This window comes from Rutidosis leptorrhynchoides, chromosome 1, assembly GCF_046630445.1.
Source record: "Rutidosis leptorrhynchoides isolate AG116_Rl617_1_P2 chromosome 1, CSIRO_AGI_Rlap_v1, whole genome shotgun sequence".
NCBI classification, from domain to species: Eukaryota; Viridiplantae; Streptophyta; class Magnoliopsida; order Asterales; family Asteraceae; genus Rutidosis; species Rutidosis leptorrhynchoides.
Window position 1 is genome coordinate 582,247,285 of NC_092333.1, and position 16,524 is coordinate 582,263,808.

Sequence of the window (16,524 nt, forward strand, 5' to 3'; positions counted from 1 at the left end):
AATCTCCATGCCTTTGAATAGAATAACATATGACTTTCCCTATGTGCAGTTGGAGAAACGATTTCTTGATTCATAGGTTGAGAAACGACTACCCTTTTACTCTAAATCAACATGAATAACTGTCTACATAACACCTCCCTCATAAGTCATACCTCATGTTAATGGGATCGGGTGTTGTTGTAAATGATTAATCTGATGCAATTAAATTGTCCGATAAACGAATATTTGTGATTTGATTTACGAAAAAATATATAAATTAAGAACTATTATATCTACCTTTCAAAATTTTGGGCGATTTATCCAAAGATGTCTCTAGGTATTGACTAATTTGGAATTGTTATACTTACTTTGACATGAGTATGAATAAGTTTTAAAATAAAATCAGTTTGGTAATACAGTACAATGCAGAAAGCATACATACATTGACTGTAAAAAACTAAGGAAACTGGAGATTAGGTTCTAATAATGTAAAAACTGCATCAAAATCATCGCTCATAGTTGAAACTTTTTTCTAACTTTTTTCGTGAAAATGAATCAAAAGTGAAAAGTAAAAGATAATCATACTGCCTTTTGCTTTTCTTCATGTTAGAGACAAAAATCAATGTTTAAATTTTATCAGTAAGCTTTATACTTCTCTAATAAATACTCCGTAAACGTCTATAATTACTGTATATAGATGCTGCCTTTAGAGGTGGGTTTTTATCTATCTTTGTGTTCGAAACAAAGTTATTTACAAACAAAATTTTGACAAACCAGCTTTCTACCTTTAGAAAGAAAAGAATAAGGAACAATTTAAACAAAGATCGAACCGATATCGCTGGTACCAGTTTGGCTGCACGTCATAGTGAAACACAAGCACTTCGATGATAGTTAACGCACTATCGTCAAAAATTTTGGTATTGATCGGTTACCGCCAAAGAGTGTGTGAGTTGTCTTTCTAAATAATAAAATTAAAAAACTGTAGTATCGATCGGTCAAAAGTAACCTTGAAAGTGTTGGATTTGGGGTATTTACAAGATACAATTAAAGTCTCAGCTTGTGCTGTTTTGCTTCAGTAACTCTATAACCTTTTCGATATACTCTTAGCAAACTTTCACAACAATGGTTCGAAGCCTCGAATATCTACATAGTGTGCATCACGTGAATTAGCCAATTTGGCAATTTCATGCACATTTTTGGCTATGGATTGAAACATTACCGCTGAGTCCGCATAAAACTGAGCTTCAGGTCCTTCTAAATTCTCATGAGTTAATGATGCGTCTCGTAATTTGGAAAAGACCTGAAGTGCAGTCTTGCTTGAGGCGTCTAAGGCTCTTAATGCTTCTATACAAGTATAGAATGTGTTATGTTTTTCGTTTATTATGATATCACACTCTTTTTGTTGGTCATTGGTCTCCGTAGTTTTGACTTCCATTGACTTTGATGAAGGGGAATCTGGATTACTTTGGGAAGCAATGTGGTTTTGGATTGACAAGTTCTGTTGTGACTTTGAGCTCATCATGCCCTACCACCATTGACAGGATAAACATATACGGAGTATTAAAAAAAAATTCATCATACAACTTCTGATGAAAATGGAACTTTTAAGTGAGTTTAATAAAAAGCATTTCACTAGTGAGTTAATTTTCTAAAAATATGGTAAAATATTTGACAATACAAGGGAATGTTAAAACCTAAAGTGCGAGGAGATGATGATGATGATGATGATGATGATGATGATGATGATGATGATGATGATGATGATGATAATAATAATAATAATAATATAATAATAATAATAATAATAGCAGACAGGAAAAATTAGCTTCAGATGGATCAAAAAGCATGACGTTCTAATTTGAGTAGAACGGATGAGTCAGATGTGGCAAATTTGACCCATTTTCTTGTCAATGGGTGCTACAACTTGCGTTTTATGACTTGATCTCTGACCGGGTCAAACAAGGTGTCAAAATTATTATTTTAAAATGAGCCGGGGTTAAGCTGGTCGCGCATAAGGTTCAAATTGGTCAAAAGTACTCGAAATGTATATTTTATGCGTAAACTCTAACAAAATACTGTAGTTTTTAAGGCAAAATTGATCAATATCGAAAAAATAATTTTTGGAAAATCATGATTTACTTACTAAATACTACGGAGTATATGTAAAACAAATACGGAGTAATTAGAACTTTTGGGCAAGAATTTTTCCGGGGTCAACTCACCCGTATCCAACTGGTACCAAAAAGTACATGTTCTGACCAGTTACCAAACTGCACCTCTTACCCATTTTGTCACCTCTTACCCATATTGTCACCTCTTACCCATAGGGAATGATGTTAATATACCTGCTGGTTATCTCTTCCTCTTTCGAAATCTTCTTGTCCAGTTAAAGACGAGCACTCCGTATCGATGACGTTTTGTTTACAACTGTTCAGTGTTTCAGCAAAGTTGCTAATGTGTGCGTGCAGTACATGATTTCGACGTTGAAGAAGATCATGCTTTACAGTAAACTGTGCAGAATAGCTTTTACGTGCAGATGATTTTGGTGCTTTTATCTGAAATAGCTTTTCCATGCATGCAGCATCTCCAACATCACAAGTGCTATTGTACGATGTGTGATTGAAAGAAAAATTGGCCGTAGGACTCGTGCACTCGATGTTAGTGCCTTGTGCTACAAAATATATCAACAAAGAATAATGGCGTATGATATATTGATGAATTGATAGTCATATACAAATGATTGTGAAAATCAAACAATGTATGTAGTATTTACAGCAAGACTTTGTTTTGGGCTTACGTAAGTTTGAAGACAAGGGCACCATTTGTTGCTTCATGTTGTACACGTCAGGGGAATCTGATGGATCTAAGCATACAGTATGAATGGTGAGCCATCTCTTGTCTAATGCAAAGCTCCTGTAGCACCACAATTACATATTAAAATTGAAAAATGGGGTGGGTTGGCTAACTGTCAAAATGGGTAATTTTTTCAAGGGTTTGAGATATTGTTACAAACGATGTTTTTTCAATAGTAACTTCAAAGCTTAAATTAGTATAGTTAAAAGCCTTTTGGAGGACTTTGACCTGTGACCTGTTTTGACTCGTTTGGTTATACTCGTTTGACGAAGAGAGATAACATAGCACAAATGGACAAATCGATAAGTTAATAGATCAAAAATGCCACTCTCGCATATTTAGGACTTTTACTGCACATATACCGAATACTCCTCACAATTTCTGCCTATTTGAAGATCATATCAGTTAGCAGTTAATACCTGCAAATTCCTTGGCTAGCTGAATCTTTGCTGTTACTAGGATCACATAGTTTCTTTATTGAGTCTATCTTATGGTTGGATGGAGTACATAATGCAACGTGATCCAGGTCATTTGCACTAGGCTTTATGGAAGGGTGTTCTTCTTGCCCAACTACCTGACACCAAATTGCAAAGCAAGTATTAAAGGCTAAAATAGTAAAATCCTTCCAGATTTTTCAAATGTAGGTCAAAGTTACTTATTTGTGTGTACCTCGGATGATATAGGATCAACAGGGATAACAGGACTGGTGAATTTCGATTTTGCCCATTGTGGAAGCCTGGAAACACTGAAATTGAATGATGATTTCTGTGTCGGGCATCTTTCTTCACATAGGAGAGGTGTACCCTTGCAGAGTGATCTGGTATGATTTTCTTCAAAACATTTGTTTGGATTTGCAGCTGTACCCTGTGCAAATGTACTTGGAGACAATGGAGAACAGTTTTCGTTGATCCTCTGCAACATCCTTGAAGTCAAAAGTCCAGGCACTTTCCAAATAAATATACAACCATCACCGCCTACCTGAAACCATCAGTTAATAGCAAACATTATGCAAAAACAAAACAAAACTACGGTCCTATTTCAAATTAGTACTGTATCATTTAGTTACACTCACAGAACCAATGTGTTTGCAGTCAGGTAAAAAGATGATCCCGTTTATGGCTTCACCATGTCCCATTCCACGTGCAACCATATCACCACTCATAAAATCATACATGCAAATAGACCTATCAGAGTAAGCGCACGCCACATAGCTACAACTTGGATCCAAAGCAACCTGGGGATTATATCTGTTAGCAAATGAAATCAAGTGATATTGATACCATGCTGAACATAAAATAACACTTACTTTTATCGGGTCCCCAAAATCTCGACCCTGCTTGAATGTTCTAATTACTTGTCCAGCAGCAATATCGAAAATATTTATTTTCTTGTCCTATACTATCACATTAAGGATTAAATGTCATATGTGTTTCTAACATATCTGAAAAATTGGGACAATCTAAAGCAACTTGCCTGTCCCACGGTAACAGCGATCTGTGTAGTTGGATCTAGGGATATATCATTTATAGTTGCATGATATGCTTTATGCCGATTTGAATGAGAAACATTATATTCATCATCATGTCCAGAATTATCACGAACGATTAGGGACCTTCATAGACAAAATATATATTAAATCAATGAAGGCTAGGTAATGAAATTTATCTGTGAACTTCTAATAGATACTAACCTATCAGAACCACAACTGATGATTTTGCGACCATTTCCAGTGAGTTTTACCGAAGTAACAGCAGCTGAATTATCATCAATGCTTGCAATCAAATCAAAATTCCTGAGATGGGTTTAAGTCATACATATTTAAAATTCAAAGACGAACATTGTAGCTTTCTGTAAAAGGTTAAAGTTATACCTATTTACATCATAAAGATGTATCTTTTTATCACGACCACCTGAAGCTAGAAAGTAGTAGCTTTCTAAACCCTCGATAGCATTATTAATCTCCATGACTGGCAAGCTGAAATTCAAAGAAAGAACTTCTCCTTCATGAGCATCCTGCAAGCATAGCCGATCTGTATGTATAGGTGTATGTGTAGATAGGTGCAGAGAAGGCGTATATGAAAACAGGGAATACGTCTTATGATATTACACCTGTATACATGTATAGTCGGATGTGTATAAGTTAAAGATATGCAGGTGTCCATCAGAACCACCAGCAACAAGGTGCCTGCCATCTGAACTAACAGCCATAGATCGATACCCTTTAGTGATAACATCTGATGCGACCGATTCACGTTCAAATGTTCCAGCACCTACTGCAGAGAGAAATGATGAATGGGTCATAGATTAAACAACACAATTAGAGGTGTCAAGATGGGTAGGTTTGTCAACCGGCTAAAAAGGATTCGATTTGCAAAGACTGATTTTTGTAAAGGACGAATCGGGCCAAGTCGAGTTGGTTGACTCACAGACATCGTGTTATTCATGTTTGGAAAAAAAGATCATATATTAGTTACAAAACTATGATAAGAAATAGTGAAATACAACAGTGTTACACTGTAGAGCTCGTATGTGTATAAACATAGGCTTTGGTTGGCTTTCAACCCATTCCCCTTTTAGCTAATTTTATTTGACCCGCCAAACATACGACACAACCTAAATCAACCCATTATAAGCAAATGGGTCATTTTCATGTTCAGATACTCCAAAGTAAAAATCATAAAAGCGAGACATTACCTAAACACAATGTGCCAAGTGGGTTAGTGACAACAGGATGTTGAACTGTGGAAAGAGTTGACCTTCTTTCAGTTGATACAGATTGCAATGCAAGATCCCATAACCTGATAGTACCATCTGCTGAACATGTTGCAAAGGAAACACCACCAGTGCAACCTCTAGCAACACAAGCAAGAGATGGATGATGCATGTTTTCACATAAAAGATTCTTGATATCCCATATGCAGCCACCATGTGAAGCTAGCACACAACACTTGGTAGCCTAACCAACACAAAATTTAGTTATTCCCTCGAGTTTGTCATTATTTACAGATTTTAAGATGTCAGCAACAAGAAAATACTAACTGAAAAGATATCAGAAGTAACGTTTTTGAGGATAATCAATAAATTATTGAGCACCAAAGAGCCAATGGCTTGGCGGTATCGAGTTCACCCTTACAACCTTGAGGTTGAGGGTTCGAGTCCTGCTTAGGACATTTCGTGGTGTATAAATTCGTGTTAGTATTAGGTGGGTGAGTGAGTTTGCCTTTCAAAAAAAATAATAAATAAATAAATAAAAAATTATTGAGCAATCACCTGGAATTCCCCATGAATATTCCAAATATAGAGACTGTGGTCTCGGTAAATCACCACTGCAAAATCAAAAGCTTATAATTATTTCTTTTAAAGTTGTAAACTTTCTGATGTATAATGGCTAACATTATCTAATATTTCTTGCCCAACTAGAAAATAAGACAAATATAAAGCATCATGAGTGAGTTTATTATCCGTATTTTAAAGATGCTTACCGAGCTTTTCCGAAGTAGAAAAGCAACAAGCTACTGCATCTGGATAGGTAACCAGTTGGGCATCAATGGTACTGTTTTGATTGCCTTCATTATAATGCAAGTCACCAGCATATTCAAGGTAAACAGCAGAGTACAATTTTACAATTCCATTGCTGCATGCACATGCAATCAACTCCTGTGATGCGGATAGTGCATATCCCTTCTCAACCTAATAGTTTAATATAACGAGAAGGTGAAACATGACACGAAGCAAGATGATTATTAAGGCAACACCACATTTACAGCAGTTAATTCTTAATACAATAAGAACAAAAAAAATGAATTAGACATAAATGCTCAACACATGCCAAATTCACATGTTAAGAATGACAAGGATATATTTGCATTACATATACTGTTTGAAATCACAATGGAGGTTATGTATTTACCTTTAAATTCACTGAATGTGTGATTCTCAATCCACCATGTATAACACATAAAACCCCTACAAGTAAAAGATGATGAATAGTTCACTACGCAAAACAAACTGAAAGAAATTAAATAACAGAAATAATCATTAAAACCATCTACCTGAGCCTGTTAGGGCATATACAAGTACAATATCACCACCCTTTTCATCACCTACTTTGGCATTACTCTTATAGGGAGATGTAATATCCACAAATGTACAACCTTTATGATGACCAAGATTAACATGTTTTCCATGCATTGGTAGTGATACTGTCTCAGTTTTAGCTCGGGATTTTGTAGGCAATCCAACGGTCCATATCTTTATATGCCTCTTTCCAGAAGTCAAAATGAACTTTGAATCTGTAGAAAAGCTAACAGAGGCCACATCAGAAAAGGGTGCACATGCTTTCAGCTTTTTAACGAGTGTCCCACTTCGCCAATCCCAAACACATTGGTATCCATCTTGAGGGGTTCCTACTGATATTAGATGTTTACCTGAATGTTTTATAAGATGAAACGGAAGAAGCTACAATGAATACAAGGTACATAATAGCTCCTGAGATATTGTGGAATATATTAGATAGATAACTGAGGGACTGACTTGTTTTAACTAACCATCAGGTGAGAAAGCAGTGCAAGCTACACCATATCGATGGCCTCTTAGTTCTGAAATGGAAGCCAAAGTTGCAGAGCTCCATACTATAATGGAAGGTTGATTTACTGACTATGGGATACATAACATGAAGAAAGAAAAAGTGTTTGTAATCAGTTTCAGAATAATTGGAAAAGATCGCATGAAAACTCCACATTCAACTCAAATAATACTTATCCTTATAATATCATTTATCTGCATGGGTCTAACATCCCCTATTGAAGTAAGTTAGGGAAATTGTATCAACTTCAACAAATCAAATTAGCTACTCTCAGTAATCAAAGTTAAACCCACAAATATGAAAAAAAGGGTAGCTGTGAATGATATATTTTAGTTTACTATTATTATGCTAATTGTCACATTTATGTAGCCCGGTTTATATTAATTTTTGTTCCGCGATGATACTACTATATCTTTTCTACATGCAAATAGACCAAATATACAGACTTAAATGGATTTCATTAGTCAATCACAAACCAACAACTTCTCATTATTCCATATTAACTAAATTCCAGTCAACCACAAAAGTCAAACTACAATATTTATGCTTTCAAAAGTATAAACTATGAAGTAGTAAAGTTAAATAGACCTCTCAGCAGCAAATGACCAAATTAACGAGGTTGATAACAGAGAGGATACTAATCCCATACTATGAACCAGTGAAACATGTAAATTAAACCAATTTCAACATCACAAAGCAACAAAACTGGCCCTTTTTACAATTTCTACATAAAAAATTAAGTCAATTACAAAAGTCAAACTACGATATCATTCATTTATTTCAAATGTAATAAAGTAATATAAGAGACCTCTCCAGCAGCAATGTAGCTTCCATCATGAGAGACAGAAACACAGCCTAAAGGCTTAGGTGAACGATTACACACCATGACGTGTGATTGCGTCCCTGAATCAACATCATAAATCACCACAACACAACCTGCAATATAAACAAATTTCGAATCGAAGAAGCTAGAAGCTAATCCGTTGCAATTCGTCACTGTCAGTCCGATAATTTCTTCCAATTCAAGCTACAGATCACAAAAATGAACAACATTGACTAATAATTAAAATTTGAATTTATAAATAAATGAAATACAAACCCTAGTTTAGATAGAAAGTGGTATAATGTGATGTTAGCGTATCTGAAATGAATCATAGAGGATAATGAACTGAAGAATGTAGAATTATTTACCTTTGAACAAGAAGGTTGGGGTTTTTTGAGCTTGCGATTTGGTTTCATTTTTAGGGTTTGAAGATATTAAAATGGTGACTGGACGAGTGTTTGGAGTGTACTCCGTGTGTCTTTTGTAAAATGAATGAAGCGGGAGATAAATCAAAAATGAAAAGAAAATAACTGTGTGTACGTTACGTGCGTTTGTTTATTTGAATATATGCAATTGAATGCATATTTGAATGAATATGTTGTTTGTACATTGTTCTGTATCTATATTTTCCGTTTAAATAATTTAGTCGGATCAGAATCTTATCTTATACTCCGTATACTATATTATTTAATATTTAAATTTAAAATTTAATTATTTAGAGTTAAAGTTTAATAAGTTTAATTTAATAACATAAAAAGGACAGTAATATTCTGACAATTATATATTAAAAACTGATTTTACAGTTTCACAATGTAACAAAAATTCAAATTTCAAAAGAGATTAGAAATGAATATTTGGTTTAAAGTGATTATTTAGAAAACATATCAAATTAACTGAAATCAGAATCGAATTCAATATTCATTTTCGATTCCATTTGCAATTCACAATTTGTAATCGTTTCGTGCTTGTAACTCGAATTTTTTTGAAGCAAGTGAGTATATTAAAACTATAAACCGAGAGTTATGTACAATATATACAGTATCAATGATATTGCAACTAACCAAACGAAAATTAATTTACACTAACATACTAAAAATGAATTAATGAGACATTCAAATTAACCAACTCCCGTTCTATGGAACGAATCTTGAATGTAGTAGCTTGGATTGATCAAAAATTGATATCATTCTGATGCTATATTCTTGACGCGATTTGTGTTCCAATCGAAGCTTTTGATTTGTATTTCCCAGAGGGTCGAAGCGGGATCACACTTTCTACCTTGAAACACTAGCTTATCCTGTTTGGCCAGATTATGTATTTATGTATCTAGTTACCCATCTGAAGGCTTGGCAAATCAATGATTATACTCCGTATATCATTAATAAATATGAGGTCTATAAAAATTCTTTTTTATAGTCACTTAATGACAGTATCTTCAATCTTGAGTCAAGTTGTTAAGAGTTCTTGAAATGGTAGTGAGTCATTGTTTTCTAATTTTTGATTTATTCCCTCTTGATTGCCGAGATTCAATGTTTAGGTTTTGAATGGCTCTCGCGGCGGATTAAAAGGCACATATTGAAATGACATCAATGGTTAATAAATCCTAACTTCTTCATGACTTTTACAAACACTCGCACAGAAATCGGCTGAATGGAGAACACTTGGTGGCTCTTATTAGTAGTGCATGTTTTTTGTAAATACATGTAGTATAGTTTTATATATTTTTGTATAGCTGTGGGGCGTGTTCTCTTGTTTGATGGAGCAATTCTCGCACCAAATCTTTGCATCTTCAGTTGGTTATATGTATATTTTTTGCTTGCCTTGAGAAAAAAATAAACTTAATGTTACAAATAGATTTACTATTTTATTCCCTCTTGATATATCACTCGTTAAATCTATAGTTCAATCTTAAATCATTTTCATTCTCTTGAAGTTCTTTATCTTCATCTACCGAAGTTCATCAATCCTCTCGATTATCAATCAATGAAGTATAACTAAAAGTCCAAACAAACCAAGAATAACTATAGTAATATGAAGTTCTGCCTAGTGTGTTAACAATGCTTTTAGCAAAATAATGGGAATATTTAACATGCTGTTAACACTAACAGCAAATCAGATGTTATTAGACAAGAGTATAGGACTGATTATGTACATACCTGTAAAATAATAGACTGATAATGTAAATAATAGAAATTCATAAACAGATCAGGTATGATATTTGCATTAGAAGATTAGGGACCATAAACTCTATCAAGTACTGTATTAAACACGGCATGACTGCTAAACATTAAGGTCTGAATAAATAACTCCCATTAAAGTCTCTCCCTCATTCTCACTTAACTGAAACCACCTCTATATGAAATAACTCTTCTAAAAGTCAAAACCCCATCCAACATTACCCAATTTAAGATAATGTCAACACCAAAAAAAACAACAAATGACAACTCAATCATCATTTCTTTTTCCACCATATATCTTGTTCTGTTACCTCTTCTATAACTCTGTGTTGCGTGAGAACGACGGCAAAGGCACGGATTCTTGTGGACGAAAGATCACGAGTACAGCAAACATACCCAACATTGGAAGCACAAGAAGCCATTTTAGCAACTTGTAGTAATGCAAATGAAACGTTAACGAAAATTCATCAGAAAAGTGCAATCCGTTCTTATCTGTCATTTCCACTATGACTGTTCCCGTTGTTCTTACTCCTACTGTTGGTAGCTTCATCCTGTATTTACCAGGTTTATCGTACATCTGGCTACTCTTGATTGTTCTCTCCCCTTGATAATTTCCAGGAACCAACAACGATGTCTGCAATGTTTGAGACATTGTAAATGGTCAAAGTTAAACCACGTAAATGGTCAAAGTTACAAGTAACTGGGAACAGTGTTCTTACGGTGACATTATAAGGGCCTTGTGAACCAGACGGGACCCTATGTTTATCTACAATCTCTATTTCGACCCAGAAATTCTTGCCTTCTTCATCACGAAATGTTCTAGATGAAGGTGTAACATAGATCCCTTCACGGTCAATACGAGCTGCAATGTTGTTTCGTCCTTGATTATGTGATCTCCATGCCTATCGGAGCATAATAATATAAATGTATTAATAAACGACTAATATAAGGAGTAAGATGGATGTATGTATAGCATATTGTAATTAGAATTTGTAGTCTTGCCTTGAGAGGATGGTGTGCAGCAGGGGTTGAAAAACAAAAGACATTGCCATTCATGGTTGTGACAATAAGATCAAGATCATCTCCACCATCAACGTTGTCTGCTAAGACCATGCTATACCTGTTGATTATATAGTTCATCAGTATTAGGTCAAGCTTTGGATTATTAAGTAGAAGCCTAACACATACAATCTTGAAGAATGAGATTTATAAGTTATATAAACATCAAGGATAGCGTTTATACAAGCACACCACACAAACATACAAGCCAACTTTCTAAGGACAATTATATGAAATATTAAAAATTACATGTGTTAATATAGAAGAAAAGAAAAACCCATAAACATAAACATTTCATTGTGCAGATATCATAAAATTATAATTTAAATTCATATTAAAATGTTGACTAACTTTGACTTTGACAAATTTTGACTGACATCTGAATCTAACTTATTGCCAAGCATTGACCGATTAATTAGAGAGGTTATGGAAAATCTAATTAGTCCGCTTCTAAAAAGAGATTAATCGGGAATTTTACAACAGTGTCAGCAATTTATCTTTTTTAGATTAAAACTATAGTACAAACTGAGAATATAATTGTTTAATGAAAACACTATACCGATACAAAAACAAAATAATAATGACAAAGACTTACTATAGTGATACAGTAAAATTTATATAAAGTATCACATTAAATATGCAAAAAATTTCTTCCCTACCTACTTCCTCTTTGAATGGAAAAAGAACAAGCCAAATTCATCACTCTTCTTTTGGAAAAAAAAATATCCCCAAGAAAACATGGAAAACCATTTGGGATAGAGTTGAATCCACACCCGGAGGTGCCAATTTTGACGCATTTGCTTTAAAATGTGTGACTTGTTATTTTTAGGTGAGCGAGAAAGCCCTCTATAACAAACTTTGTGACCTGGCAACATTCAAAGATAATAGGTAATCCATTGAACCAACAATGGACCAGGTACATTGGACTAGGGGTTTAGCTAAAAAAGCAACATATCAAATGTGTCAAAAAATTCAGGTCAACTCAACCCGATCCATATGAAAATATCCTCCATTTTGACACATTAACAAACCATCCAATTTACCACCTCTAGCCACACCATGTGCATATCTAACCAGGCCCTAAAGAAAGGTAAATCAATAAGGGTGGGTTGTAGAAAGATTGACTTACGATGTTTCACCGATATCCACAACATCAGCACATGAAGTGGGCCCATCAATGAGATATAGGTATCCATCAAATGATGTTGTGACGATGGTAAGTCCTTTCTTCTTTTCCTTGCGCTTAGACAAATCAACAAGTAGAACCTGGTTCATAACTCTGCCATGAGTTCTGTATGGATATGGACGTACAAACGACCCATCTTTCCCACTAAGCACATAAATATTTCCGGATATAGTAGGGACCACCACATCAGTGTGCCCATCTCCGTCTACATCTCCAACACTTGCACCCTAAAAAAAAAAGGTGATCTTTTTTCAGACACCAAATCGGTTTATACAATACTGGATGTGGCAATTCTAAACCGGATCGCCCATTTACCTATTTACATATGTATTGGCTACTCGCTCAATCAGAGTAACTTTAAATGCACAAAATTCCAATTTACTGATTTTGAATTATTATTGAAACATTATTCAAATATTAACCTGAGGGACTAGGCTTTTGAGATGGGTTTCCCAAATTTCTACACCCTGCGGAGTCCACGCAGCAACATTGCCATGAGTATCAGTCGTAACCAATTCAATCTTCCCGTCATCGTTAATATCGGCTGCTACTACAGCTCCCTGAATTTCAGCCATTTCAAGTGGAAACTTCTCCCTTACCTTACCTGAAATCAAACACAGACACTACAATATTACAAGGAATAACAAAAGGAAACAAATTTAAAAAATTTAATCTTTAAAAGGTGTACGCTTCAAAAAATGCTATAAATCAATCACCTTTATGATCAAGGACATAAAATAAGCCATAAGAAGTTCCAACAAGGATGTCCAGATTACCATCACCATCCAAATCAACTACTGTTGGAGAAGAATATATATATGCACGAAATTTCCCAGTATCTGTACTTAAATCCAGCTCAGCAGTCCACTTAACTTCTCGGGTTTCGAGGTTAAAAACAACGATACCACCACCAACATATTTTCCAATGTCGATACCTCCAAGCTCCTTCGCATGCTCCGGGTTATCATAGTACCTGAAAAAGATACCAAGGAATTATCATTAACATGAGAAGAACAATCTGGCTAATATGTTCTACTATCATTAGCTTCAATATGGAGTACTATTCAGTGTATTGAGTTTAAGACATTATGCCTTCGTGTTGAATATTCATCAAATGAAGATTGCAGATTTAGACTCCCTAAAATAGCGGCGAATATCAACAAAGCAAAAGGCTAGTGCCATGAAGAACTATCATGACATATATATTTCAATGATTGGTACGTATCTCCATACAATCCCTATATGAGAGAGCAGATAGAAGATAAAATAATTATCATGTATCATTTGCCTCTTATATAAGCTTGAATATATTCTCTTACACAGTTTACACTTATATTACATTTAGATGCATGAAAAGTTTCTCTGTGGGAACTAAGTACGCCTGTTTTAGAAAATATTGATTCTCGTGTGTTGAGTATTGTTTCAGATCATGCAAACTTTATATAGAAGCTTGTGAAATGACTCTAGGATAATCAAGTGCTAATATTTAGTACACCAATGCATATTTGTATATGCATAAACCATCCTTTCAAGCTTAATAAGAAATCAGATCCATTAATCAACATAATAAGAAAGTACTCACTCATGGTCAAAGAAATATGAGACTGCAACAATCATCTCTGAAATCCCATCCTGATCAATGTCAGCTATCACCTAAGAATAAGGAGAAACAAATGATTTTCATTTCAACATACACATAACCCAATGAACTAACTTCTAAGTTCCTTGACGTGTAAGACTTACCGGAGTGCACAAAATGTGTGAATCAACATGCACATAACTTTCAGATGCCTCATGTTGCGCTTCTGCCCATTCCTCATCACCCCACATTGTTTCATCAACATAATCATCATAATCATAGTTATACTCATCAGCCAGCTCATCATTATCACGAAGTAACTCAAATGATGAGTCAGCATCAGCCTCAAGCCCTTCCTCATTTTCCACAGTTGCAACGTCAGCATCCCTCTTATCATTATCCTCCTGCGTTTTTTCTTCAAGAAGCCGTCTTCCACTTTTCGTTTCATTATTAGCACCTTCTACATTGTCCAGTGCAGTATTTGATGATGTATTATGTATGCCCTTTAGCAACTCAATATGTGGACTAGGACTAGTTTTATTTTGTGCATTACTTGAATCACTCTCATTATGTGTGTTTCCACCTTGTTCTTCCACTAAAGTATCATTTGTGTTCTTCGGTGCTTCAGGTTTCGGTTGCGTTTCACTTTCTTTAACCTTATTCTCCTCCACACCAGATGTATGGTTAGCTTCAGTGGGGGCTGAATAAATGTTAATTCAAAGATAGGTTGATTAGATATTATATATATGTATATGTATATGTATATACATATACATATTATAAAAATGTAGTGACATACGAGGTATGGAGTGCTTAGAAGCCTCTTCAATAAGTTGGTCATCATGAACATCTGGATGAGAATGGTCAACAGGATCCGGAAGCAAGCCTACATACCAATCCCTTTTAGCTCTTAGCCTAGGAACCACTAGTTTATCTGACATCATATAACCTGAAGCTCTGCACAAGTGTAAATACATCATTACTGAATCTTAATGTTGTAATAAGAAGAAATGGAAAAAAAAAAAAAAAAAAAATGTACACAAAATGATAATAAGTGTTGTACCTGAAGAAGAGAACCTCGCCATTGTACGTAGCCAAAGCTATTTCTCTCACACCATCCTTGTCAATATCATACAATAGGGGACTGGCATGAACAGTAGACTGATGAAAAGCAGGCCATCCTGATAAATCAGACAAGAGATGCATGAGTTTAAACTAACAATTAGATCATTAGAAGACACAAACATTATGTCTGCATGCTCAAAGAATGTTATAAGTTCATAATGAGGTGCATTATCCTATTCAAAGTTTATTTGATAATACATTATCCATACATACAACAAGACATCTTACCAGTGCTCAACCACTTATAAGCAGATTGCAAGAACTTACAAATATAGACAACTACAACATATTGTTGAAAAAAAAAAAAAAAAAAACAAAGCAAATAATCCTCACGAAATGACACACCTGGCATTTTGTCTCCATCTGAACCTTCTAGAACTTCCAAGTAGTGGACAAAAGATGGAACAACAACATCAAGCTTGCCATCACTGAGATAAAGAACAGTCACCACATGAAGTGCATAGTAAGTGAAAATAGCATATTAATAGGAGTGATAACCCCTATTGCCCATACCGAATAAACAGTTTCTAACTCGTTTTTACCTGTTAATGTCAGCAATTAATGGTGTTGCATATATGCTAGAACTAACTTCAGTCTGCCATCTTAGCTCCAAATTCTGAGGGCATTGTTTATTTAACAATTCATCCTCATCACTATAAAATAAAGAGGTTGGTTATAACATACCACTAACTATAAAAGGATGTAAACAAGTAGACATAAATAACAAGAACATTGAATTTTATAAGGTTAAGAATTCAATTTGGCTCATAATTCAAAATCAAAATTCAGAAGTAGCTAAATTATAGAAAATAATAAATAAAAAAAAATTAAGGAAATAAGTAGAAGACTTACAAATTGGGATATCCTAAGTTATCATCTGTGGCTTCACGTTCACGAAACTTGTTTGATTTTACTTCCTCCTCACCATCGATTAGATATATAGATGAAGATATTGAAAAAACAAGTAGAAGAAATAAAACCCTAATTTTCATGAAGAAGACCTTGAATTAACTGATCTTCACCTACTTGCTGAGTTAACTCACTATAAAAGAATAGTAGATCAGATATACATATACGGATTATAAAAGGATATTGTTTAATTTGATTTAATCGCAACTAGAGACGATGATCTGCACCAGTGACTGTATTTAGAGTTAC

At 34.6% G+C, this 16,524-nt stretch overlaps 2 protein-coding genes across 2 annotated transcripts; both read right to left on the minus strand.

Annotated features, from left to right (window-relative positions):
- Positions 1-766: 766 nt before the first annotated feature.
- On the minus strand, positions 767-8,656 carry LOC139882665 (uncharacterized). Its single transcript, XM_071866944.1, has 19 exons — positions 8,609-8,656; positions 8,226-8,444; positions 7,380-7,488; positions 6,885-7,259; positions 6,743-6,798; positions 6,315-6,522; positions 6,103-6,158; positions 5,527-5,788; positions 4,942-5,105; positions 4,703-4,845; positions 4,523-4,624; positions 4,306-4,444; positions 4,139-4,225; positions 3,901-4,066; positions 3,502-3,806; positions 3,252-3,406; positions 2,777-2,892; positions 2,325-2,650; positions 767-1,504 (listed from the first exon to the last, which is right to left on the minus strand). The coding sequence occupies exons 1-19, from the start codon at positions 8,654-8,656 to the stop codon at positions 1,094-1,096; spliced, it is 3,447 nt and encodes a 1,148-aa protein (XP_071723045.1). The 3' UTR covers positions 767-1,093.
- A 1,773-nt stretch (positions 8,657-10,429) lies between these two features.
- LOC139882671 (protein DEFECTIVE IN EXINE FORMATION 1) lies at positions 10,430-16,524 on the minus strand. Its single transcript, XM_071866954.1, has 13 exons — positions 16,219-16,524; positions 15,909-16,019; positions 15,712-15,794; positions 15,305-15,422; positions 15,041-15,198; positions 14,406-14,941; positions 14,245-14,315; positions 13,379-13,635; positions 13,085-13,266; positions 12,606-12,889; positions 11,420-11,537; positions 11,137-11,319; positions 10,430-11,051 (listed from the first exon to the last, which is right to left on the minus strand). Exons 1-13 carry the CDS (start codon positions 16,356-16,358, stop codon positions 10,734-10,736), a joined length of 2,559 nt encoding a protein of 852 aa, XP_071723055.1. The 5' UTR covers positions 16,359-16,524; the 3' UTR covers positions 10,430-10,733.

Excerpts from the sequence above, each read along its gene's own strand:
- LOC139882665 (XM_071866944.1), bottom strand. The coding sequence starts at position 8,656 with ATGAAACCAAATCGCAAGCTCAAAAAACCCCAACCTTCTTGTTCAAAG. Across the intron at positions 6,159-6,314 it reads TTCTACTTCGGAAAAGCTCG|TGGTGATTTACCGAGACCAC; the intron begins GTAAGCATCTTT and ends TTGATTTTGCAG. Across the intron at positions 4,625-4,702 it reads CATCTTTATGATGTAAATAG|GAATTTTGATTTGATTGCAA; the intron begins GTATAACTTTAA and ends AACCCATCTCAG.
- LOC139882671 (XM_071866954.1), bottom strand. The coding sequence starts at position 16,358 with ATGAAAATTAGGGTTTTATTTCTTCTACTTGTTTTTTCAATATCTTCA. Across the intron at positions 15,423-15,711 it reads AGATGGAGACAAAATGCCAG|GATGGCCTGCTTTTCATCAG; the intron begins GTGTGTCATTTC and ends CTGATTTATCAG. Across the intron at positions 11,052-11,136 it reads AAGGCCCTTATAATGTCACC|ACATCGTTGTTGGTTCCTGG; the intron begins GTAAGAACACTG and ends CAAACATTGCAG.